The following is a 26,568-nucleotide window of genomic DNA, read 5'->3' as shown; positions in this document are numbered from 1 at the left end:
ATCATATCACACTGCCACATTTCTCTTAAATAAAATCTTTGCAAATTATTTCTTTCAGATAGTAAAGAAAATAATATGAAAGATAACAAGGGGGTGAAGGCAACGGAGAAAGATATGTGATTTTATAAGAATGCCATCTGGAAACATGTACCCCAACTGTAAGAACGGTGTGTTTGCCACAAATGGTTTATTTTTTCTCTAAATATACACTCAACTCCTGTTGTTAAAGCATCAATTTCTTTAATGTTTATCTTTTCAACAATTTGTTGCTCAAAATAAGTGGATGTTAAGAAACATTTTATTCATGAAAAGTTCAAAAGCATAAATGTAGTTCAAAAGCTTTTAGTATGAGAGGTGAGACTACAAACTACATCTACATCTCTACTATGACAGGTGAGAATACAAATTTATCAACTGACTACAAACTACATCTCTACTTCGTACTCACACCGAAGACAAATCATGAAAAATAAACTGAGACCAAGTAGGGTTTACTGTTTTCCAGGTTTCATACGTGCTTCACCTTCGTCGATATCGCCGGAGAGATTGCCTACGGCTCTGTTTGGTTGTCAAAAATGAGGCATCTCATTAGAATTTCGTGGGAATTTTAGATGCCGGCACGTCGTTTGGTTGTGTTTTTAAAACCCGATGGTCAAAACACCCACAACAATGTCGGGATACGGTCGGCCCACGTGGCTCTCCAATGAGAACCGAATGGCAAACCCCCAAAACCGAGTTTCTGTATTAGAATTTCAACAGGAATGGCCTTCTCAAACGACGGATGAGGCTCCACGCACTGCTTCGTCGCATATCTTCCGCTAAATTCTTGTAATCAAATGGCATTTGGGAATTTAGTTCCAACAAAATCCTAGTAAGCATCCCTACAACCAAACGTTATTTCAAAACCCCACCCCCATAAGGTCCTTTCATTGCCATTCTGCACAAATCCCCTTTCACTTCCCCTTCCCCTTCCCGCCGAGATTCACGAACCAAACAGAGCCGTAGAGATCGCCGGAGAAGAGGACGGAAAAAAAAATAACACAGACGGGAGGAGAGAAGAGGGATGAGAGAAGAGGGAAGAGAAAGAGAGGGAAACTGAAATACTTTTAAGTCATATCACCTATTTCTGCCACAAGGGCATTCTCGTCATTGAAAATTTTGAAAACCAAATTTTGACCCCGTTATGTCATTTTGGCTATAGCTAGACCCCTGTGTCATTATACGATTTATTTGACCCCCCTACGTCAAATCTTTCAAATCTAATAAATCCTAATGATTACTATTTTTTCCATTTTATGCTTTTGCTAGCCACCTTGCCCCCATGGCCATGTTACTTCTTCCAAACTTTGCATCAAAGGATGGGCCACAAGCCGAGCAAGTGGCCTCGGCGAAGGTGGCTAGCAAATTCCTATAAAAAGAAAAAAGGGAAATGTTATCAGCATTACTGTATTTTGATGAGGGCACTCTTACTTTATTAAAAGTACAGTATGTACTGCACCATAGGATGATCCAAACCGTCCATTAGATGGGCCACAACCCATGTAGGTTGTGCCCCAAAAATCATTTCCGTAAGTTGATCCAAACCCTCCGATCTGAATGTTAGAGGGTTGATCCTAACCCTCTATAGATTGGACGGTTAGGATCAACCTATGGAAATAATTTTTGGGACACAACCTATTTAGGCTGTGGCGCATCTAATGGACGGTTTGGATCATCCAATGGTACGGATCATACTGTACTTTTAAGAAAGTGAGAGTGCCCTCGTCAAAATACAGTAGTGCTGATAACATTTCCCCAAAAAAATGTCCTAACCCAACCAAACAACGTGTGGGAGATTTGCGCTCAATCTCCCCGTTGACCGATTCCCTTTTGATTTGCTTTTAATCTCCCTTTGACTTGTTATTCTCCAAATCCTCCCAACATCTACCGGCATCCAAATAGAGCAGGGAGGTTTGATGCATGACCATGTTTTAATAATTGCACAAATCTAGCTTGTCTTTTCGTTTTTAATTGGTTTTTGACCTTTGATGTAAGGCTACAGAAGGGTCAGGTTGGGTCGGGTTTTTCAAAACCCTAACCCAACCCTGAATCCCATTATCTCGGCCCTAACCCACCCTGATCCTGAGTCAAGGCCAAAAAACCTCAACCCATTGCCCGCCCTACAGGGCTCAGCATAGCCCTGGCCCGCCCTGATTGGCCCTGATTGGGCCAGGCCAGGACGGGCTGGCTCTGATTGACCCTAGTGCAAATGCCTATTAAGAATGCCAAAAATAAAGCAACTACATATCATATAGAACAAAATGATCAATAAACATAGAAAGGGAACAAGATAAGACAATATGATTTCAACAACATGATGGGCAGCAGAGACAATCAATTAATAATAATAATATAAAGAAACATCAATTCAAGATAATAGAAAACATTAGCAAAAGAAACATACACAAATGGTTCAATTTTATAATAGAAAACTCAAGGTCGGGCCGACCCGAGGTATTAACCTTAAACCTGACCTGACCCGACCTTGACTTAGGCCTAAAAAATGAACCCTGACCCGCCCTCAGGGTTGGAAAATCCAACTCAGACTCTGTTCGGGCTCAGGGCTGACAGGGCCAAACTTGCACCCCTTTAGTTTGATGGCTCTTTAAATAACAAAAGTCAAGACGAGTTAGTTCAAATATCAAAACGTGGTTGTGATGATATCAGTTCCCCTTTAGAAATGAATAGGTATATTGTACATGATCCTATTAGGGGATTTTCTTTTCTACACCTCTCATTCTCTCGTCTCTGCAGTTATGCTGTGTTCTCTTGTTTCCTTTTCGGTTGGGTTTACGGGAAACCCCGCTGAAACTGATATTTGTGGTGTTCTTTTAGTTTCCTCGGAAACTATTTTATCAAACGTGGAAAATGAAATAAATTACTTGGAAAAGACTTTTCCGCGGCTTTTCTCCCATCCCATTTCCGTTACAAACTATCGGAAAACCCACTTTCTCTCAAGTTTCCCCGATCGCAGCTGTGAGAAAAAAAAAAAAAGACAAACAACTTTGTCGTCTCCATCCTCCCACTGTGGCGAAAAAGCCTCATCTCCGACCTTGCTCACGGTACATGCTCTCACTCTCTCTTCTCTGTTTCTTATCTCTCTTCCCCATTCTTTCATTTTTTTTTTGAAACCCTTGTGCTCATCTTCTCCAATCTGAAATAGGGTTTCTATAAACCTGATTTAGTAAATCTGAAATAGGGTTTCTATAAATAGCTCTGTAAAATTGATTTGAGAAATCCTATTTCATGTTTTTGAGAAACCCTATTTGAGAATATTTACAGAAACCCTATTTCGGGTTTCATAAAATTGAAATAAAGTTTCATTCTCCCTCTTTTCCGAGTCTATGAACCGATAATCCAAGCTCTAGGTTTGTTGGGTTTTTTTTAGATCTAGGGATTTTTTTATCGCGGGTTTTGGTTGCTTTTTTGTACTTTTTATGCTAAAAATAGGGATAAAAGGGGTTTGTTGGTATGTCTTTGCTTGGGGGTTTCTGTACAATGCATTTTGCTGGTGTTTATTTTTGTGATTTTGTTGTACTGAGCTTTGTGAGTTTAACCCTATTTAGAGACTCCGCGACTTCGCCTCCGAATCTCCGACCACCCTGACAACTCCGGCCACCTCTCAAGTACTCCACGGTAAGAGTCTAAGATCCTCTCCCTTCTTTTCTTTCTTTCTTTTTGTCCTTTTTAATCTTTTTCATGTTAGGGTTTTGATTTCTCTCCCCTCTTTCAGTCTTTCTTTTGGTCCGAGAAATCCAATCCCACATTTTGATCTTCTCTTCCACGGCGTCGCTCTTTCAATCCCTCTCCCGCTCGACCTTGTATTTCAGTAGATTCGGAAAGGTTCGAGAGCACGGCTCCATCTGTATCTGTTTGGAGGTTTGATCTCTGTTTTTGCATCTACAATTTTTTTTTCGTTCATTTTTATGAATGTCTGAGTTTTTTCCACCAATCTCTAATAAATATCATTTTTTAGTGTTTTTAGGGTTGTTTTGTAGATTTATTCTGCTCTAACTGAACTAACCGAACAACCTAAATTATATTTCGGTTTCGGCTCGGTTCGGTTAGCAAATAATTTGGTTCGGTTTCGGTTAGCAAATTTTGGTAACCGAAATATTTCGGGTTCAGTTAATACCGATTGAACAGCCATCGCCTCTGAGAACCCTTGCTCCGTTTGGTTGCCAGTAAAATTTTTGTCCCGGGAAGATTTAGTAAAATTTTGGTCCCATCCCATGTTTGGTTGCCTATGAGCACTGGTTTTTTTTTAATCCCACTCTTGTAATGATTGCTTGTGTGGTGAATTTTTTAATCCCACTTTTGTAATGATTGCCTTTTCATCCCATCCCAAAATAATCCCAGGAACAAAAATCCCACCAAAAAGCTAATTCATCTCCCACCGCGGAGCAGAAACCGCGGTGTAGCCCTTTCTTTGAAGGAAGTAAAGATGATGGCTCAAGGGCTTGAAAAATCACAAAAAGGTTCTTCTGATCACCAAGATAGTTGCAAATCAAGCACATATCTCTTATCAGGGGATCAGACCCATATCGGTTCGAGCTTTCGCAAGGCCTCAAAGAATGAATCCAATCTCAAGCTCCATGAAAAGTAAGTTTTATCCCCCTTTTTTGGAGTTATTTAATATTTGTTATAAACTTATCTGGCATTTGGATGCGATTCAATAAAATAAATTGATTTTTTATTATATTGTCTAGAGTTTTTTTCTGCATTTTCCAGATTTCTATTTGGGGAAATTCATTGTATTCATATTGTTTTTCCTTTTTGTTATTTATGGGCATATTTTAGGTTTTGGGCCTTGAAATGCATTTTATGTAATAGTCAATTGTTATATCCTTCTATTTTTTTGTTGTTTTTGTATAAATATTATGGCTATATATTTTGTTGTCCTGATCATAATTGCACGAAACGCATGGTGGAAGTGGGAAACGCGTTTCCGTTTACGTGCCCAAAAAAATTGTGAAACGCCTGTGAAACGTGACGGAAACGGCGGGGAAACTTATGAGAGAGAGAGAGAGAGAGAGAGAGAGAGAGAGAGAGAGAGAGAGAGAGAGAGAGAGAGAAATCGCACTCTCACGATTAGGTTTAGGTTGAAAAACGAGTTCATTTAGGTAATTCATATATTCACCCCATTTTTTAACTCCGGAAAGCCCCCTTTAGTGTATTTGTGACTCCTCTTTTACACTAGATGGGACTGTCCCTATTAAATAAAAGGGGTGAAGACTTTACGTAGCTAAGTTTTATATACACCCCATTTGTTTACTTGGAACTGCCCCCTTTACTGTCTTTATGACTCATCTTTTACACCAAATGAGGCTGTCCCTAGTAAACATAAGGGGCGAAGATTTTATGTGTCTAGTTATATATTTGCCCCATTGTTTTACTTGGAACAGCCCCCTTTAGTGTCTTTATGACTCCTTTTTTAAAACTAGATGGGGTTGTACCCGGTAAACAAAAGAGGCAAAGACATTATGTAGCTAAGTGATATATTCGCCCCAATTTTTTACTTGGAACAGCCCCCTTTAGTGCATTTATGACTCCTCTTTTACACTAGATGGGGATGTCTTCGGGAAACAAAAGGAGTGAATCATTTCCCTTTATATATCACATGAAAATGATAAAAAGAGGTAAAAAGTTTTCAAGGAAATGTGTTTCCAAGGAAAAAAAAGTGTTACCCTTTATCTATCGTTTCCCGTTTCTCGTTTCCCCTATAATTTTTTTCACGCGTTTCACGTTTCCGTTTCTCGACCTGGCAACTATGGTCCTGATGTTCTTAAAAATTATTAGGTTTCTGGTTTGAAGCAATTAACCCATCTGGGTTCATCATCATTAATGTTGATTACGCGATCTTAAATACCAGATCAGTAGCCTTTAGAAGATGGTTAGAACAAAAAAGTATGGAGATTATGTAGTCAGTCCAGATCTGCTCTGCTCTTCATTTTTGTTTCTTTTGGGGATTTTTGCACTTTTCTATGTCATCAGAAGATCCATGAGCTTGAGTTCAGAGTTCAGTGTCCAAAGAATATTTACAGAACTAATGCTAACACTATAATTTGCTGGAACTCTTATATTTCACTCTTTATTTTGACTTTGGCATTTTTAGATATTTTCTTTATTGATAAAATATGATTGTGGGTTGTCAACATAAGTTTGGAAAGTGTTTAATTTTGTTCTATATTGGAGCAATGCTTATAAAATTCTGTTAATTTTACCAGGTTGATTATGTCCTGAAATTTTAATATTTGCTTGGATGATTAGGTATGAGCTGTTGGGAGAGTTCTTTGACAGGTTGCAGAGTTCAATTAGGCTGACTCAGTTGAAAGGAGCAACCACAACATTTTCAAACATTTCTCCAAAGATTGAAACTTTAACTGATAGGTATCTTTTTATCTTACCAGGAAAATTTTATTAGGCATTTAATATCTCTTTTTTTTAATTTGTTTTGTAGTTTACCTATTATCACTTAATTTGCACCAAAGAGTTTAACCTTTTCGAGAAATATTTCCAACAGGTCCCTAAATGCTTACGTAAACATACAATATATACTAAACTTTTATTGATAAAAATGTCCTTCGAGCATCACTAAAAGCAGACATTATTTTTGTCCAAAATCTTTTATTTTTGTTTCTTATGAAAACTTCAATTGTTTTAAATACGAGGAACAGTATGACTAAATAATATTTAGGAAAGAATCATGATTTAGAATGCCTTAAAGGGCATTTTTGTTGACACAAGTCTGGTATATTATTTAGGGGCTCTTCAAAAAGAAACTTTTTTAGCATTTCATGATTTGCAATGACTAATTAGATATAGAGGAATGCTAAACTCAAGAGGGCCCTTGCAAAAATCAGAGGAAAGGGTGGCCCCATTGGATGGACTTCACGAAAGTGCATTTAATAGTCATTGACTTTTACATTCTTTAATTGCACTTTGGTGACGTGCATCCAATAGAGGGCACCCTTTCTTCTGATTCTTGCAAGGGTGCCCGAGTTTAGCATTCCTCTTAGATATATTAGTTGATGATTTACAGGCAGAAATCCCTTTTTTTCATTTTGGATGCATAATATGAGAAATTTTTATTTTTCATTTGCTGAGTTGCGTATTGATAATGTACTACTTCTCTATTCTCTACTCATTTGAGTATTTAGGAGGTTTTCTTATGGTCATTTGGCACAATTGAAGTTCATTTTGCCCGAGGCCATTTGTATAAAGAAGATCCTTGTGCACGATGAGAGGACGCTTTGTATGAAGCCAGATCTTCAAGTTACCTTGAAACTTGATGCATTAAAAAATAATGGAAAGAAAAATCTTGATGGTTATTCAATTTTGGCGAAGGTGTTCCGAGCACGGCTTTTGGATTTTGTCAATGCACATCCTGAGGTACCTAATTCTTATGTCTACCTAGTCTTTTGTACGAACTAAAGTGTGGTATAACTCTCATTTCAGTAGTGATTACTAATGCAATATTATTGTTTGGTGTATTTCTTATGTGCTGTTGAATGATGTTAATTACAATTAGATTTTGTCTCAGAAAACTAGTAACAGTTTATCCTAATGATTTTCTTTTCTTGGCATATATGTGAGAAAAAAAAATGCAACCATGTTTTGAATTTGGGAAATAGCATCTTCTAGAACAGTTCTAGTTCTTTTATCATTTTTTCACAATCCATTTTCAAATATGAGTAATATGGCAGAACTCTTTTCTTCTATTTAGGGTATGTCTGGCAGCAAGGATTTTTTTTCATGAGAAATTAGTGTCTCCAAGTGGTGATAGAGGGGTAGGGCAGGTGGGAGAAGGAGAGAGATTTGAGAGGGCCGATCGCAATGAGGGTGAAAAGTGGCCAAAATTCATGAAAAAGTCAATCGGATTTTGATTAGAGTTTTTTTGTCCTGTTTTTTAGCCACTTCCCTGCCCAAGCCCTCTCTCACAATTTGGAGACACCAGTTTATCATGAAAAAAAATTCATGGTAGCCAAACGTGCCCCTAATATTTTGAGACTCCCCCCCCCCCTCTCTCTACTTACATATTGGTAATGATTTGTCATTGTGCAATGTCTCTGTAACACTTGTTTTTTTCTCATTAATCAGGGTGATGAAATTCCAGAGGAAGCACTACCAGAGCCATTCAATAGAACAAAACCAAGCATGTTATCGAACATTAGCAAGCCCTCCCGGCCCTCATTACCTATTGCATCTTCATCTGAAAGTCCTCTTCAGCCTATAACAGTTCCTTCCCATTTGTCTCAATCCTTCCAGAGAAGATTCTCGAAGAAAACTCCTCTCCAAGAATCCAAGAAAACTCAAGTACACCTATTGACTACTCTCCCATCTCTAAACCTGCAAAGTCCATACTTAAACAAAAGGTCTTCTGATGAGCCAACATCTGATTCTACTGTTAAATCCTCATTTGACTGCTCTTCAAAAGCACACACCATAAAAAAGTCATTAACATTTTGTTCTTCCTCTGTTCAATTATGCCCTTCAAGCCCGCATACAATCCATGATGCAGAGATTGAACCCACGAAGAATGTTGATTCTTCTCCAATAGAAATATCTGACATCAAAGGAACTCCAGAAAAATTCGTATTTACTCCATCAAAGTTGATGACTGTTACAGCCGAATTACGGACACCAAAGAGATGTCGCTTGAGTCCAGACAATGATTCCACAATGCCTGATAAGGCTGTGAGGCATTCAACTCGGATCCGGTCATTGAAGTTCCTCACACCTGTAAAGACTCCAAAAATCAAAGACGAGAATGAAATAGGAATTTCATCAGCGGATGAGGATATTATTAAGATTCTTCCTAAGGAGCTATTGCAATCGGTAAATCTTCTCCCTACTTTATCTTGGCTCCTTGAATTTGATGTCGATCTATGCAATTACAACACTATTTCTCACTAGTACTGCTTGCCAGGCATTGTTTTTGGACAAATGTGTCCTCTTGAGGTTCTCAATAGATTATTTTTTCTACTATTTCTTTGTTCTCTGGTCTTGTCTATGGACTCTGCTGAAGTATAAATGATTAAATAACACCAACTCTAACAGCTCAAGTTTTTGGAGTAACCCGAAACAGTTCTATTGCCTCACGACATGTCATGTGTTCAAAACCCATCAACTCCTTGATAATAAAATTCCACATGTATGGCCAACCCAAAAGAGATGCCACATGTGCCATGTGTACGGCCAACCCAAAACAAAGAGGGGCCACATGTGAGGGGAGTGTTGAAGTATTAATGATTAAATAACACCAACTCTAACTGCTTAATCTTTTGGAGTAATTGGTTATTTCACACTCTAGGTATCTTCATATAATTCAGTTATACAGAGTCAAAACAAATCAGACAAGACAAATGGCTTGATTGGCAAATGGTTTTTAAAGTGTCAATACCATTTCTTATATTAATGTAATTTTGAATACCTAGATAAAATTATGATTTTACTAGCATATCACCATTTTATGTTACATGGTTTTGATGCAGGATTAACCATATCTTTTCTCACAGGTAAGAGAGAAAGAGAGGAAGGCATTGGAGGAGCGTGATGCGGGCATTTCTGAAGCAAAGAGGCGAAAACAAATGATTGCACACTTGCCTAGGCTCTTAGACATGATCCACCTCACATTTCAGTCTACGAAGCGCTCTGTTATCACAAAACGGGAGTTGATGTACAAGATAATTGGGAATTCCAGTTATATTACCGATGATAGTAAGACCTTGAGTTCTTTATTAAGCTGAGATGACTTTTTACAACCAATAATGATTGTAGCTGAAAGCTAAATTTTTGTGATTTGGGTTTGTAGGAGAAGTTGAAGAACAGCTGAAGCTATTGCAAGAGCTTCTTCCTGATTGGATTCAAGAGAAGATGTTAGCTTCTGGGGATCTCGTCTTTTGGTAAGCTTTACTAATATTTAACTAGATGCCTTTCTGGTGTGTCTTGCATTTTTTTGAATGGTGATTTTAGTTGGATGCGTTGACTTTTCAAGAATGAACTGTGGAGATCTATACCAACTTTCTTTAAAAGAGAATTTCAAAAGCTGAGGCCCAGTTTGTTCACTTTGTTGTGCCCTCTTGGTTGAAATTCACCTCTGATTCTATCAGAGGCTGTCAAAGAAGCTTTGGACAATGAGTCTGATGAAATATAAGTGATCAAATATTTGGACTAATTGGTTGTTTCACATGTTATCCAGAACCATTGCCTCACGGCAGATCCTGGGCTCAAAACCCAACAGCTCCTTGATATTAAAAATCCACGCGTACGGCCAACCCCGAAGAAAGAGGGGCCACACATGAGGGGGAGTGTTGAAGTATAAATGATTAAATAACACTAAATCTAACTCTAACAGCTAAAGCTTTTGGAGTAATTGGTTGTTACATATCTGATATTCCAGTTATTCTTTTAGTACTTAGTGTACGAAAAATATGCATATAATCTACAACTTTACCTCGTTGAAATAATTTAGCTACGTTTCCTTTTTTTTACACCCTATGTTAACTAAATCTCTTACTGGTGTACCAAATTATGAATGTTCACAAAAAAAATGAACTATAGTACACTATGAAGTTGGTTACTATATGGTGAAGATAATTCAGCAAAAGTGCCAATTATGAATTCTTTTGAGACAATCTTGGTTGAGCTTGTTATGCAAAGGTATTTCCTGAATTTGCAGACCTATTTAGAAAGGGAGCTAGAAAGCAAATATGAGAGTTCTAAGGAAGTTCATTTAATGGCCTCCTATTCTCTCTATAGATGCTCGTAATAATGCAAGTCAAAGTCAAATGTTATGGGTATGGACTCATTCTATCGTTTGAGGATAGAATGAGTCCATTCACGAGAGCCCCGTGTAGTTGACATCCCAGATGACTACTATGGAGGCATGGTCCTTAATCGGGCCTGGGTCATATATGTCTTTGACCCTGGAGGATATTTTCGCTTAGTGGGCTGGTGGGGAACTCGAGGTCGAGTTCTTTCAAGAAGGGGAGTGTGATGCAGGAGCATCCCCTGGAATCTCTACATTGGCCTTTCGATGCTCATTAGTGTAGGAGTTTTTTTTTTTTTAAAGTGTAATAACCTCAACCTAAAACTCTACTATAGGCGAGTGCAGTGAGGGCCCTCGGGTGAGGGACCGAACGCAACGACTCAACCGCTGCTAAGGGGGCACGCTTCGCTCAATCAAACCTCTCCCTCCGTGCGTGCATGCTGGCGTTTGAGCGTGCTAGAGTCGTGAAAGGGAGGCTTTGCCGAATGAAGGCATCAATCATTTGTTCATGGTCAAACAAAGCGAGGTCTGGGGCTCATTCAAAGTCAAATCAAGGGGAGGGGTTCGATGAATACATTGATTATCTGGGTCCGTCTAGTCTCGACAAGACGGGTAGGGGCTCCTTCGTTGCCTTAAGTAGAGCTGGGCACTACCAAAAGATCAAAGGCGGGCTAGCACGTGTCAGGTGATGGCGACGCCGCAGTACTTCGATCTGGAGTGGCCGATTCCCGATAATAACACATTCTATTGATTGCCTCTGATCGGAGTCCTTGAGTTACCCGTTTAGCTTTTGAACCCGAAACCTACCAATCCACCTTTCCTCAAATGCTAGGGCCGATGACCCTCTTTCGAATCATATTGTTCACCCGACAACCCCTCTGCCAAAGAATCCCCAGTCTGGGAAAGGATCGGGAGGAGAATCGAACCTATGTGTCGAGAGATCTTTTTGGTTGTTAACCACTTCAATTCACTCCATGACGAGGACGGAAGAACAAGCAAGGCGCTGTGTTGCCCTAATGTGCAGTCTTTGCTCACTCACTATACGCGATTTATGGAAAACCAAGTGAAACAAGAAAGAAACCTTCATCGCCATCTTCAGTCACCTTACCTTAATTGGAGTCAGAGCCCGTGGCTGAACTTACCTCAGCAGTAGGAACAAAAGCATCAATTCACTTCGAGCAAGAACCGGCTCGCCCTCATCTTCCAAGCGAAGACAAACCCGGAGCCTAATCCGTTCGTTCGGAAGTTGATTCATCGAAGAAGAACTAAGATACGTCCTTGACTACTTCATTACGGGCTTAAACTGAGATGGCAAACTCTTCCTCCCATACTGTCGAATATCATGAAAGATCAAGTCAAGCATGACATTAAGAATTCCGTATCGATAGAATGAAATCGACTTAACCAGAAACGACGTCATCTACAATCGGAGTCACAATCTTCAAGTTCTCGGATGGTAGACCGATCGAAGAATACCGTCTCGCAGGCAACCTTTAGGTGCAATAGTAACAAGGCTCAGCTCATTCATTGGCTCCGTCTCAGTTTATAAATTCTTTCTTTCAAACTGTCCCGATTAGCTAGTTCAGGACCGCTCGGGACCCTGAACCAGAAAGATGGGCCTGCGGGTCCGCTGTGGTCGAATGCCTTAGGGCAGATCCTAACTCATCTGTCTTTCTTTTCAATGTAGGAATAGGAATTGAACATTGGGTTATGAATGGGTCAACGGTAGGAGAGCCACTCTTTTCACAAGACCGGAGGCAAGACAAGATCAATTAGATAGGAAAACCGGCCGTGAATGGCATGGCATAAAGAACGGGACTTTCGGGACCCGATGATGAGACTTGTTGGCCTGAAGAGGCAGAATCTCTTTCCTGCTTCACAGCTCAATCCCTCTTCAGAGTCGGATCAGCGTTCTAGTTCTTCAGGAATAGCTACGAAAGGAATCAGCTTCTCCGATCTGAGTTGAGTAGTTCCGGTAAGAGTTCCTCTTCGATGAGGTAAGAAAGATCTCATTCTCATCTCCTTTTGATTGAAAAGCGGGCTTCGTTTTTCCTTCTGGCTGAGAGCCGATGATTAGACTTTCAAGCCTAAGAGGTAATTCTAGTAATAGCCAGGAGGGGAAAGCAGCTTCTCCGACTTGCCTGTGTGAAGCACATGGCTACTTCGAAAGCGTTGGAAAGCTAGCCTAATAAGGTCTTTCCATAATAGAGAATAGGCTCTTAAGCGCCTCTTCCAGGGGGTGATGGTAGGGGGGATAGGTAAGGGGAGAGGAAGGAATTGAAGTTCGCGAGTCGCGAGGCAGGCCTTGACTTCTCATATCGTGAGCAAGTCCCTGCTTTTGTTACGCTCGAGATAAGGGCGAGGAGGTGATGATTGAAAGTTTTTTCTTGTCGGGTAAGTACCCTGAGAGTTAACTAAGTGAGAGTCAGTCCCTTGAAAAAAAGTATATTCTTTACTAAAACAGAAGGTAAAACACAATACCTCCCTTACACCTTAAGTGACTTTAGCGCGAGGAAGTCAATTGAGTTCAATGGGAAGAGTAGAGCAAGTCCCTTTCGTGGCTTAGTTCGAAGTTTAGACTTTGTTACAGGTTCTGGAAGTCCTTCAAGTTTCTTCTTATCCAAAACTTATAGTAAAACAATGACTCCTCCCGTAATTCCCTTACTAAAGGTACGCGTACGCTAGAGTGAAATAGGTAGAGGAAGAACCTTGAGGGAAAGTCCAGGAGTAGTTCGAGTCCGTTCCTTGATTTCACCGAGAGTGAAGAGGAAGTCTTTCGCGCTCGCAAGTAACTTGAGTGTAAGCAGGTCCCCGACCTTTCTTGAATGAAAGTTTCTGATTCCCTTGCGTGAAAGTCTTGTCTTGTAGACTACTAAAACGTGTGAGGTAAGTAAATTCTATCTCCCTGCCTTACTGAAGGAACCGAGATAAGCTCAAGGAAGGAGCTAGCTCGACCGATAGTTCGCGGCTAAGGCACTAGCTCAAGATAAGGTCCCAGAAGTAACTAGAGTGGCTTAGGTCGAAAACCGAAGACTAAGTACACAATTCCTCCCTTACTGTTTGTACTAGGTCGACCATGAAGGGATCAGAAGTTTCATAGCTCGAGCAAGTCACGAGAGTTAACTAGAATAGGGATCGGACGAACCTTGAGTGGCTTAGGGCGAGGAAGTCAATTGAGTGTAATAAATAGCTAGAGTTCGCTGAGTTCTTTTGTTGTGCTGCTGTGCTCTTCTTTCGGATAAGGCAGCTCATATAGTTCCTGGGTAGTGTAAATTAGGGATGCTATGCTCGTGAAGAGTTTGTTACAGGATCCTGAGTAATTAATGCTATCCACTGGATCCTCACTATCTACTGATCCTAAGTAAGGATTGTAGCTGTTCTTTCAAGCATCCGCTGGTACTCCAGTTTTTGTAGGGAGTCCTGTAAGGTTGGTAGTTCCTCGCATGAATCGCGAGAACTGTTTCTTTAATCCCTCTTCTAGGTGATTTTGAGTGTGAATTCCTCTGCTACGCCCATCTCTGTGGTTCTGCGGTTCCTGTTAAGTATTTTACGTCAGCAAGTCCCTTGATTTCAAGAACTATCACGAGGAAGTTATTGAGTGAAATAGGGCCAGGCAGTCCCTTGAGTTTAATAGCGCGCGCAAGTCCCTTGAGTGAAAGACGTTCAGTGGTTGTTCTGAATCCCACTACAGGGTCCTCCGTTTTCTGTCTGATAAGCTCCTCTTCCGGGTCAAGGATGGAAAGTATTGGTTGGTCTGCTGTGCTCTAAAAGACTTTCTTAGGATCTGAGGGTCTGTCTCATAGAAGAGATGTTATTTCAGGATCTTCAGTTCTGTAAGAGTTGTACCTCTCTACTGATGCTCAGTAAGTACTCTATCAAGGTACTTACTACTCCTCAGTAATAGCTCCACTAGCTTCTTACGCGTCTTCAGTTCTTAAATGAGTTCCTTACGTGTTCTCTGTGTAGCTATTGTTTCCTTTCTATCTCTTGGCAGGTTAGGACTTTTGTTGCTATCTTCTTGTTGTTTCTCATTTTCTTTCGTTCTAAGAGCTTCCTTCTGTCTATGAAGTTAGCTAATCAGCTGAAAGGACGCGAGTTCCTTCAGGGAAATGGGCATACCAGAAATTGAGGTCATGCAAGAGCCTGAAGTCAAAGTATTGACCTCTCATCTGAGACCCAATAAAGCACTTTCCTGGGCGGTTGAGACAGAAAATCTAAGGAAGGGGAGTGCCTGCACCATCCAGTCCATGCTTGCTGAATCCGAGCAAATGGAACGGAAAAAGGCAGAAAAAATAATATTGGAAAAAGAAAGAATGAAAAATGTATCTGCAGAGGTGAAAGGAGCCCGAGGCGAAAGAAGAGTTGCCCGAGGCGAAGGATGGTGTCTATAGAGCTTCGATAGCTCAACTTATTATTGAAATCGAGAAAGATTAAGAGGGCATTCGTGACCAATCCAAACCTCCCTCTCTCTGTTCTACGATTATCTCCCTCCTGTTTGTGTGCACAAGCTATTTGTCCAATTCCGGGCACTGTAAGAACCTATTCTCTGATTCAATCAAATATCCCAAAGGCCGATGAAAGCCCGCCCAATAGCAAGAAGGCTTTTTCAACGATTGCTATTCCTCGATTGATGAGGCCTAACGTCTTGCCTCTCCTTTATAGTCGAGCGACTTCGTTCCTCTTGGCTTTGCTTTACTATAATATATTCGATTGGAAGAGAAGCGCACCTTGAGCACTCATGAACTCATATGCACTCCTAAACTCTTGAAATCTGGAACTGGTTTGAAAGCAGCTTTACTCATGAGCTATCTAACTTATTTTGATTTTCGAGTAGTGGAAAATAAAAGGGGTATCAAAAAGTAAATACCTAAATAACTCTGGTAAATGGGCTTGCTAAAAAGCTTTTGAAGAAAAAGCGAATCTGAGCCATGTGAGGGAGGGCAGTGAGAAGGCTTTTTGGTGCTATCTCAAACGGACATGTCTTGAATCGGTGCAACACTCTACCAATTCTGCTATTCGTAATGAGCAATGCATATCGAAGAGCTAGCGTTTTGTGTGTTGCTAAACGTACGTCAATATATTTTTAACTGGGTATTGTGTCCCTACCTACAATCTTTGTCATACGAAATTGGAGATAGAGACTAAAGAGAGGAACCGATGGATAGAACAAGCAGTCGAACCAGCGCTAGTTGAGTAGGAGACCTCAAAATAGAGTATTTGGCATTCATTGTGAATAGCGCCTTCCCGGCTCTCTCATTTTTGAACCCGACGGGCCTTTTTTGCTTTGTCATCAGATATAAAATATCCCATTTCATCCGCTTGCTGTTTCACCAATGCGGAATCCAATCTTCGACAGAAAGCACACTGACATCTGCCTTTTTCGCTTCCAACCCTGTGTTTTTTGCTTCCACCCCGATTCAAAAGGGACATGCACGGAACTCCCTCCTCTCGTGCCCATAGGTTCGCTTTCAAGAAGAAGGACTTTGTTCTCTCCTCTCATGCAGGGCGAAACTGCGAGGAAGTCTGCCAAAGCCTTGCACCAGAATGAGTAGGCGCAATCTTTCTATTCTGTATATCGAAATGGAGCGTTATGATCGGTATGCAGAGAATATTTGTATTCTCCCACTAGCCGTAGAATAGGTCGTGTACGTCTTGAATCTTTGCTTTAGAACGGGAATAGTTCAGAAATGGAAGTTGTATGCCGCGTACTGGGAATTGGCATTGTTAGCAGGCTTGCGCATGAGCTAGCTTGAGTTTCTCTTTTATATCGTCTCATCTATCGATGCAAGCATGAAGGCATATAATACTACTTGCCCTCTCGGAACTCACATTGCCTGCAGGAAGAGTGAAGCGCAAATCTGCTGGATTTGATTCGTCAGGAGCTAAACAACTCAATATTGGATCTCAAACGGGAGCTTCTATTACTAATATTACAAGATTTGAACCCGCCTAACAGAATGCTGTAACCGAATGAAATACGTTTTCGTTGCTGCCTTTGCCTGCCTGCCTTCCGGGCCCGTTCTACTAGCTGTTCGAAAACAAACAGATAGGAACTCGTTCGGATGAGACAATACACCTATCTCCTTTGACGAAACAATATTCCCAGTTGAACCATAATACAATATTTTTCAAACTGATAGAGTCAAGGGGCTTGACTATACCTAAAAAATGCTTTCATAGCATTATATTGGGGCGCTCCCCCCTTCTTATCCCCTTTTGTACTCTTATGCACTTGTTACGATTGCGTTGCTGGAGCCTCGAACGGACTTGCAGTCACGTCACTCCAGCAAGCCCATCTTCAAAATAACGGAAAAAGTCGAGTCCCGTGCGGCGCCTTACCTATCAGTGAGGAGGGGGATTCCCCATTGATAACCAAGGTTACAACGCCGTGCTATCTGTTTCCAAAAAAACAAGCTGCTGAATAGGCTGTTTGTTCGTAAGTGACCCAGTGCATGTACGTGGACAAAGAAGAAGCAGCCCTTATTGCAATCCCTAATGCGGATTGGCAGGATGGGAATAGTAGGCAAATGAAAGACTCCAAAAAGGGAGAAGAGATATATAAGAGGATCATGATGTGCGAAAAACAACGGGACAATGTTGTGCAAATACTTAGAGAAGAAAGCAGCGACTTGAGACGAAAGGACTTGTTGAGCAAGTTCAAAAAAGTGATAGACTATTTATGGACAAAGAAACCCGAGGTATATAAAAGCATTTTTAATATGAGTTCTCATTTAGAAGATTTTAAGGGTGCTGGAATGTCGCTTTCTGTTTTCGACAGTGCACCGGTCATATATACTTAAACCAAATAAACCAGGCAAGCTGCGTCCTATAACACTGCCATGCAAAAGAGACATTATCGTTATGGAAGCCCTTTCTGTACTACTTAATATACGAAGACGTTTTTCTAACCAATTCTCATGGCTTTAGGAAGGGCAGAGGACCTCTTACTTTCTTCGCCCATGTTGAAAGCTGGGGGAGAATAGATCGATTTATCAAAGCAGACATTGTTGGTTGTTTTGATAACATCGATCATGCCATTTTGAATAGAGTGATAGGCTTCGATTTAGGTGAAAGCAAGAAGGATTTATTTGTGTAACCTCATTGCTGCTTTCCTAAAAACGGAGATTAAAGAGTTGGGGGGTTAGGCTTTTTTTTTTTCTCTTCTTCCTCCACTCACCTCCACGGGCGAATGGAGTCTACTACACTCTTTCTTGGCTAGTGTAGTAGACTACTATATTATAGGTCATTCGGAAAGGCTCCGTATAGTTCTATTTTGGGGCGTAACTTTGTGGTTGTTCCCGAGAAAAACAAGTTCCAGAGGCATCTTCCATTCATATTGATTTGGGTCTTTCCGCACCATATTTAGATCTGCCCCTTCTTCGATTCGGAATTCCTAGCAAATCCTTGACTCCTCGAATACGATGGGATTTCACACCTGGCGAATCTTTCACTCTACCTCCTCTAATTAACACCATAGGATGTTCCTGCGAATTATGACCTTCGCCCGGAATGTGAGCAAATATATCATGTCGATTGCTCAACCGTACTTTGGCTATCTTACGTGGAGCTTGTAGGTGTACCCTAAGGGAGCTTTGGGTGCGGACTGTGAGTTTTTCAGAGGGATGCTCCAGTTTCTTTGGTCGAGGACGGGGGCCAAAGACAGTGTAAGTTGGGTTGGGTTCCCACTTGCATTGCGTGTACGGACGGTGCACGAGTCTTGACTATACTTTGCCTCTGCACCGCGGTACGTCTTGTGGGTAGGCCATCATCAGGCTTTCCATGAGTTCGTGCCGGGGTGGCTTCGGCCGCCTTCGCGAGATGCAAGTCTTGTGGATTAGTCCATGGTGCATGCTTGCTCCTTGGATGACCAAGCCTTCGGGTTTGGCGGATCGGGACGTGGTGAACTCAATGCCTCGTTCCAAATGCAAATAAAGTGAAAGGCTCCCAAAAGGACCAGACGTTATACTTCTTCGCAAAGGTCCCGACTAGAGACGCACTAGCGTCGCAAGCTAGCTCCCAAAACAAACAAGTAAACACTGACTTAACCTTATTCCGGGGATCAGGTGAAATTCATTTTCACCGCTCTGTTCTGGGAATTAGCCTGTGACGCAGCGTGTCTAGGTTTGGTTAGAGAGGGCTTGAATGAAGACCCTGATGGAAAGCACGCTCCGTACGTTCAATGAATCAGAGAAATTCTTAAGTCTTATAGTGGATGGTCTTCATCATTTCGTGGTATTCATGGAGATAAACTCCAGGAAATACCACTCCACGATGGGCCCGCGGTTGGATAAGACCGCGAGCACTTACAAGAAATGATGTACCTGAGCTCCCACCGAGCAACCACTGTGAACCAGGGGCCGATGGACCAAGAATTGGAATTCTATAATCCAAACCTTCTTTTGATATAAAATCAAACACTTTCCACAAGATGCCAAATCGAACCAATTGAGGCTCTTTCCGGACAATCTTGTAGTCCGTGCTGACCATTGGGGCTCTAAAGAAGGCCTCGATGTTCACCTCGGGATTCAAGGCTATCCCATAATACCAGTGACAATATGTTAACCACATTTGCATCCACCCTCTTAACGTAGACCACTCTAGGAAATCTTGGAGTCCGGTAGAATTACCAGATCCAAAGAGTTCATCGGGCGGTAAACACAACTCTTTCGGCTTGAATTCTGATCGTAAACGATCAATTATCACACCTCGGAGATACGGGTTCAGAGGCCTTCCACGGCCCAACCATAATTCTAGGGGTTGATTGAGCTTAGTGTACATGGCATGAACACGCTGAAAGTGAACGGAACGGGTATGGTCAAGGCGAGAAATTGTCTGAAAACCAGCACCTCCAATCCGGGCCTGCGTCGAGAAACGCTTGACAGGGTACCTTTGACAGATACCCATCAATCCATAAGGATGAAACCAGTTTAGAAGCGCCTTGCAAGAGATAGGGGAGAGGTCGACCCTCAGACCTCGAACCCGAAATCTCTTAGCAAACTCCCCCGCGCCAGTTGATGATATGAGAGATTTTTGTAGTGATACTTGAACTCCCAAATCATCTAAAACCCGGCGGTAAACCTTAGCCACCACCTTATCGGCGATGATCACATTGTCACCTAGGACTGCATAATTTGTGAATTTGCGTCCCGGGTAAACCTTCTCTGCACAATGCCACACCACCACATGCTGGGATAGCGCAAAGAGTGGCCAAGACGAATAGTATCCTAGTGGTTGTCCTGCCACGAACGATACCGAGGACTTTTGCTTCCTAAGAAAAGGTACCTCAAATATATTCATTGCCAGTGCGGTATTAACGACGCTGGAAGCGAAGGAACGACCAAAGAGCGCCTGAAACAGTTCCATGAGAACTAAGAGAGGCCACCTATCGGTAGCCGACTTAAGGTCAAATGAGAACAGAGTCTGGTGTCCCTGCAACCTTTCTAGAGGCCGAAGTTGGGAGAAAGTCCCATCCATCAGAATCCTCTTCAAAACCTCCATCAGCCAGTCATGAATTGGCTTCAAAATGATTTGATTGATATAGTTGCCTATGGCAAATATCCGTCTCTTGCCCCCTCCTTCAATTACCTGGCCTAAACGCCCTCCTATGAAGGGGATGTTGGCGCTCCTACAATTAGGAATAAGGGGTCCAACATTCCGCTCAAAGAAATCAAGATCCGTTCCAGTGAACACTTTGATCATTGGATCTAAAGCGTATCGGATTCAGTGAGGCCAAAGCACTCCTGAATTCCACTGCTCCCCATAACTATTTACAAACTCAAGAAGGGAACCGTAACACGTCGGTTCAAAGTAAACAACGGCGAAAATGGTTCTCACACGAGTAAGAACTCTTTTACCATTAATTACACTTAGAATCTTATTTATTCCTGTGAGATTCAGAAGATAATCGGTCGGTACCGATTTCCAGGTTGGTCTCCATGAGATACCCTGAAAAAGAGGTATCGTGGAAACCCAGGGAATATACCGATGTATGAGTGCGGGAAGATCGAGTTTAATCTCACTAACTCGCATTAATACTGAACCAGGGTTCGTCCAAGGGGATATTATTGAAGAGAAAACTTTCTTTCGAATCGGTGGTGCAAGATCGACCACACGATAGATAGAAAAGAAAGAAAGGTACATCTTCACTAAGAGATCAGCCTTGGAGTCCTTCCGATACATCATTCGCCGATGGAATCGAGGAATGATTCAGGGATACCCAGATCGAGTGAGGGAGACTGGTACGGGAAGGAGAGAAGGTACAACCTTTTCCCCTCCATAAACCATCATTAAGGAAGAACTACACTGCTTCAAATAAAGAGAGCAGAATAGAAAGCCTGAACGACGGGCCAAACGCACCACCTCTTTGGAGAACAGAAAAGCTCCAATACAACACTCCTTGGACAAGCCATCCCTGATAATTAGAATCATTCTGGAAAGGAATGACCTCATTACCCTAGAATCTTCCAAAATTCTATGCCACTTCAAAGGATTCAATCGTAATACTGCAGAAAACAACTGTGAGTATTTCATTGCTACATCTTTGGGGGTGTCCTCTCTTTGGTCGCCAGTGATTACTCACCCGACCTGGTTTCGGACTTCGACCATAACAGTGATCACTCAAAGAGAGCGTCTACAGTAAGACCAAATGAAGCTAAGAAGTCTTGCCCACATGGAAGGGAACTTGTCCGACCGTAGGAAGGCACTTAAGCTTAACTTAAGTCGTTACTGTGTTAGAGTAGCGTGAGGTATTGAGCCTCATATCGCCCCCGGAGGGGCAACCGAGACCCAGGCCTCGGGTCCGTTGAGGATAAAAGCACGGGAAGCGCTCCTATCCAGAGGGGGGGACACCTTCTCTGGAGAGACATGGCCCAAAGCCCCGGGTTTTGCGCTTCTAATTGATTTGAAAGTCGTCCTGCTTCAGAGCAGAGGGAAGGGATCCAGCAGATTTAGAAGCTGGCTCAGGATCCGCAGTTGAATCTAGTGGAGATCGGCATTTCGCATAATCACTTGGGATTGGCTCCTTTTGAGGCTTTGGTCTATCTGGACTACTTTATGGTGTCTACCTTAGTTGCTGGGCGGGTGACCTAGGAAAGATGGATAAACCTGACCCTGAGAGATTCACACCTGCAGTTCCGGTAGAAAGCTTTGGCTTTGGCTCCTGATCCTCGCTCCTCTTTCCAGCTTCAAAAGAAGTGGGTGTGTAGGCTGATTCGGGGGTCTTTACATTCTTGGTTTGCGGTGGGCAAGAGTTCACAGAAAGGAAAGGGAAATGCCTGTAAGAAAAAGCAGCGTGCTAGGCCGGAAACTGTAAAGCAGCGAAGGCTGGAACAAGTGTGGGCACCTGACCATATAAAGAAGAGAGGCGCGGATGACCACTTTCCCGCAATTGAAAGGTATAAAATCATAAGCTCAGTTCTCTAGCACTTGAAGGTCTAGAACAGAAGGGTTCGAAGCGGGCAACTCAAGGCTCGCATGACGCAAGGAAAGAAAGCAGTTTGTTACAGGTTGCGTGACAGAAATGGAACGAAATCAACAAAGAAAGAAAATGCTCATCCGGGGGAACGAGATCCCTGCCTCAATCTGCGGTGCCTACCCGCCCTTAGAGTAGAAGGGATGGGAACTTTGGAGGGAAAGAAAGACCAGTAACGGAAAAGATGAAAAGAAGGTCTGCTGCGGGAGAACTCCTTGGATGGCTCCCAATCTTCTCTACTCTATCTTTATATAAAGTGGTGATGACTAGGTCTTTCCAGACTCACCAACTGGACTAGCAGCTCCAACTAGATTCCCAGTTTCTGGTTTAAACTAAAGGCTTTTTCGCATGGATCCATTCCCTACAAGACTGGAAGGAAGATGTCCTTTACCCAAAGCTGCATGGGAGTCCGGATCAACTCAATAGGCTCAGCCTGGATACCTCGTCTCCGCTCCTGTGGTTGGGCGATCACGTCAATCAAACCCGGGAATTTGGGCATCGACTTCGTTTTCCCTCATCAGTCGGTGTGAGAAAATCCTTTTTTGAATCAAACCCGGGAAAAACAAAATGGAGTCAACGTCTTTTTGCCTTATAAACGGTATTTCGAAAATCCCAGTTCTCTTTGGAAATTGCATTGATTCATTTTCCACCTATCCCGGAAGAACAATGTTTTCATCAAAGACCCGGGCATGAGAGAATGATTTCAACAACTTGAAATCTCGGTTCTAACTTCACTTCTTGAACGACTGACTCAACCCGTGAATGCTCAAGAGTTCTAATCCCACTCCCACCTACATAACCACGCACTTTGGAATATGGAGCTTCACAAGTCTCGTACTGCCTGAGACCTATTGCCGCTCCTGCCTATCTGGATCTTGCTACAGCTAAGGCTAGGGCTTCTGGCTCTGACTTTCCAGTTACTGCTCTGCTTGAACTAACAACTGGCACTCTGACTTCATCAATCTCAATTGCTTGCCCGCTGCCTAAGTCTTCAAAATAATGTATTCGATGAACCGGTGGATACTAGGTTGGTACAGAAAGATCTGTCCCCAAAAGAGATTATTATTCGCATTATAAAGAAGATCATTCAACTATTCCCTTTGATCGTAACAACGCAACACGTGATGCTGGAGTAGCCCTTTTTGCTGCTTCTGCTGTTGTCACTGAGCCGGCTCTAACATCTGCATGATCTCTCTTTGTAACTCTAGCGGAAGATGCTCGCCCAATGATTGATTCACCAGCTACTAGTTAGTTGGTAGGGACAACCTCACCCGTGTGTGAGCTAAGAGAGGCCCCCCTATACTGAGCTGGACGTTGCAGATCTTGCTTCTTCGGAGGCAGCCGATTCAGATCTTGCTTAATCGGATGTTTCTGACTCTCACTCGTAGGCAGATGATTCGTATGTAAATGCTCATTGCCTTCACGCCTTTGATCTGAGGCGAGGGGATTAGTCCTAGTCTATTCAACTAGGAAAGTAGGCAGCCAGACCAGAGTAGCTAACAGGGAACATGCCAGAGTAGACATCGGCGGAACCGAGGAAGAAATCATTAATTACGTAATTCAAGTCTGGTTCGGGTTCGATAGTGAAAAAGTCGATTGATTGTCCTGCTATATCAGCTTCGACAAAGTGCCGTTCAGACCGACCTTCCCTAGCACATGCAAGCAGAACTGCATTGATCGATGAATCTCCTGATGAGAACTACACCAAGGCTTCGGTTTCAATAGACAAGTAGCTAGCTTGCTTTCCCGAGTGAAGAGGGAGTCGTTGCATCTCTTCTCGTTCTTTCTTACTCTTACCGATGATCAAGTGTAGTTGAACCGGCTTGGGACTCAGTTTCCGTTCGTATGCTCATTCATGGAAAGTGCAGGATCGGCTCGATTGACGTGATGCGTGAAAAGTCAAATGCTTAACAAGTGGGGTGGGAACTCATTGATAAAGTGATTTACCTGATTGATTGACCTACTTTCGCTACTAGTTGGATTCGGTTTCCGTGTCTGTCCGCTTCTGGCTTAAAAGCGACTCTACGCTTGAGAGCTCAACCCGCTTTTCTTCTCTTCATCGAATGAATTAGCTCATGGGTTATTATGACGCCGTCCTCGACCTCTTACGATTGCCTTTTGATTATCCGATAGTTACTTTGGGAGGAGTTTTTTTGTTGCAGCCAGCTTCTAAAGTCAACTTACGTGAGAGGGGCTAATAAGGGCTAATAGGGCGTGAGAGGGGGATTCAAAAGGCAATAGGCTAGCGTAGGCTTAAAAGCTGCCAGCTACTTCCCAGCAAGCTAGCCATGGGACTTCCTCTTGCTCTTGCCAGCTGTCTTTGTCTTATTCTTATTCCGCTTTGTAAACATAGGTTTATACGAAATTCCTCCCTTCATCCTTCTTTTAGACCAAAAAACACTTGCCCTTACTTGCCCGGAGTCTCTGTTCCGCTTTCCTTGCTTTCTCTGTTCTCTGTCTTCTGCCGCCGCGAGCTTATATAAAAATGAACGGTCAATTAGTAAACAACTGAACTCAATGCTTGATGAACTCAAAACCCCCACTCGCAGGCTCTCCTCCACTCCAACTACACCGCCTACAAACGCTTTCTCTGGCTCTTCACTCGAACATTCAAGAAAGGCCATTCGACATTGAGAGCTATAGCCGCTTCTGTGAGCCCCCCTACTTCAATACGCTGCTCACGAAACAAACCAACTGATGAGAAAGGGGCGGGGTGGCTCATCAATCAATATACGATCAATCAGCTCGCCCCTGCATTAATGAATTTCATATTAGCTGCCATGGTCAGAACATACAGAACGTGAACGTACATTCCTTCTACGTATATATAGAGCGGAGCGCTACAACGCATATAAGATCACAGAGAGCCTTCGGAGAGCAAGCCAGATGAGCAGCCTACCTAGGATCTGTGCGGTGTGCCTAGTGCCCGGCTCACACTTCACAGCGTTCAGGAAGGTACTTCAGGTTCCAACCCGCTCACGGCGATAACCGAATCAGAGAAGCCTAATAAAAGTACAAAACAACGCTATATTATGGTGCTTGGGCTAATATCATGCTAGAGGTTGTTGACAACGCTATATCTATCATGCTTGTTGAGGAAATGCTTGGGCGGCCTTGTTGATTGCCGGTTCTGGGGACCTGTTCGAGTTCAAATCGAGTATTATACTATATTACTTGAAACCTGATTTTCTTCTTTCAGAGTGAGTTGAGGCTTTGTACGTTCAGTACCATTTCAGTACGTTGTTGAGCCGAGTGCAGCAAAGAGTGTAGTTGCTTGTTGAGTGATGTGAGCCAGGCTCCGGGAGTGAAGTCATTCAGTTAGTTTACTATTGAACGGATGTTGATGTTTAAGGACGTTAGAAAAGCGCAAGGTAGGGGACTGTATACATTCATTAACAGCCGGCTACTGATCGAATCGATTGAGCCCGCATCCGAACAACATCTTGTTGGACAGGCCAATATGGGACGGGGTTGATAGATACCGTTGGGTTGTTAACGGAATGAATAAGTAAGGTTGATGCTTGCTATTGATGGTAATATAGCCTACTGGGGAACTGCTCCGACGACTATAACGTTTTCCTTCCCAAAGTGACTAAACGAAGTTTGATATAGGAAGCCGTTAATGTAGCGAAGCTTTTCAAGGCGAAGCTTTTTGTGTCATATGATCGGTGTTGATCTTCATTCTATACATTCTCTTAGCAACTGCTCCGGTTGTATCCACACATGGCGTGTGGGGGGATTCAATCAATAGAAGTTGGTCTTCTTTCTGTGGAGCCGTTAGGTAGGCTACCAGTGAGGTTGAGGTGAGTGTGGGCAGGGGGGGAAACCATAGAGAAGGTCGGGCCGACCTTCTTCCTATAGCCTTAAGCGCTAGTGCAAGAGCTAGCTGCCTTAATAGCTGCTTTAACAAGTAGCACTATGTAGGCAAAAGCTAAGGCATAAAGAGTCCGGGAAAAGGGGATTCAATCAGCCACTTAGCGAGGGGCGGATTGCCCAATTCGGAAAGTGAGGCAGAGTGGTACGGGTTCCTATCTGTAGGGCGCTGGAAAACCCGGCTTAGCGAATCGCTTCCAGATTGGCTTGCTTCAATCTCGAAAGCCAACGGCGTCTTGTGTGCCTCGTTTATGCTTTCGGCAATCCCTGCAGTAGACCCCCCTATTAGTAAGGGAAATACCGGAATAAGCAAGATTGACTAGACCAGGAGCACCTCCTTGGTTACTTCTACTGCTGGTTGACCCATGCGAGGCGAGCATGAGCAATAGGTCTCACATAGTTGGGGTCACCCACG

General features: G+C 42.6%; 1 protein-coding gene across 1 annotated transcript in view; it reads left to right on the top strand.

Moving 5' to 3' along the window:
• Positions 1–386: 386 nt before the first annotated feature.
• The window catches only part of LOC143850659 (CDT1-like protein a, chloroplastic), a 49,467-nt gene continuing 23,285 nt past the window's right edge, over positions 387–26,568 (top strand). The window contains exons 1-8 of the mRNA XM_077359882.1: positions 387–393; positions 3,870–3,918; positions 4,447–4,641; positions 6,310–6,429; positions 7,200–7,431; positions 8,140–8,877; positions 9,558–9,759; positions 9,854–9,944. Of these exons, the coding sequence (XP_077215997.1) occupies positions 387–393; positions 3,870–3,918; positions 4,447–4,641; positions 6,310–6,429; positions 7,200–7,431; positions 8,140–8,877; positions 9,558–9,759; positions 9,854–9,944 (1,634 nt within the window). The remainder of the gene's footprint in view (positions 394–3,869; positions 3,919–4,446; positions 4,642–6,309; positions 6,430–7,199; positions 7,432–8,139; positions 8,878–9,557; positions 9,760–9,853; positions 9,945–26,568) is intronic.

Source organism: Tasmannia lanceolata, unplaced genomic scaffold (assembly GCF_043159265.1).
Source record: "Tasmannia lanceolata isolate RefF3 unplaced genomic scaffold, GAP_Taslan_0.1 ptg000018l, whole genome shotgun sequence".
Lineage (NCBI taxonomy): Eukaryota > Viridiplantae > Streptophyta > Magnoliopsida > Canellales > Winteraceae > Tasmannia > Tasmannia lanceolata.
This window is presented reverse-complemented; position numbering and strand designations above follow the sequence as displayed.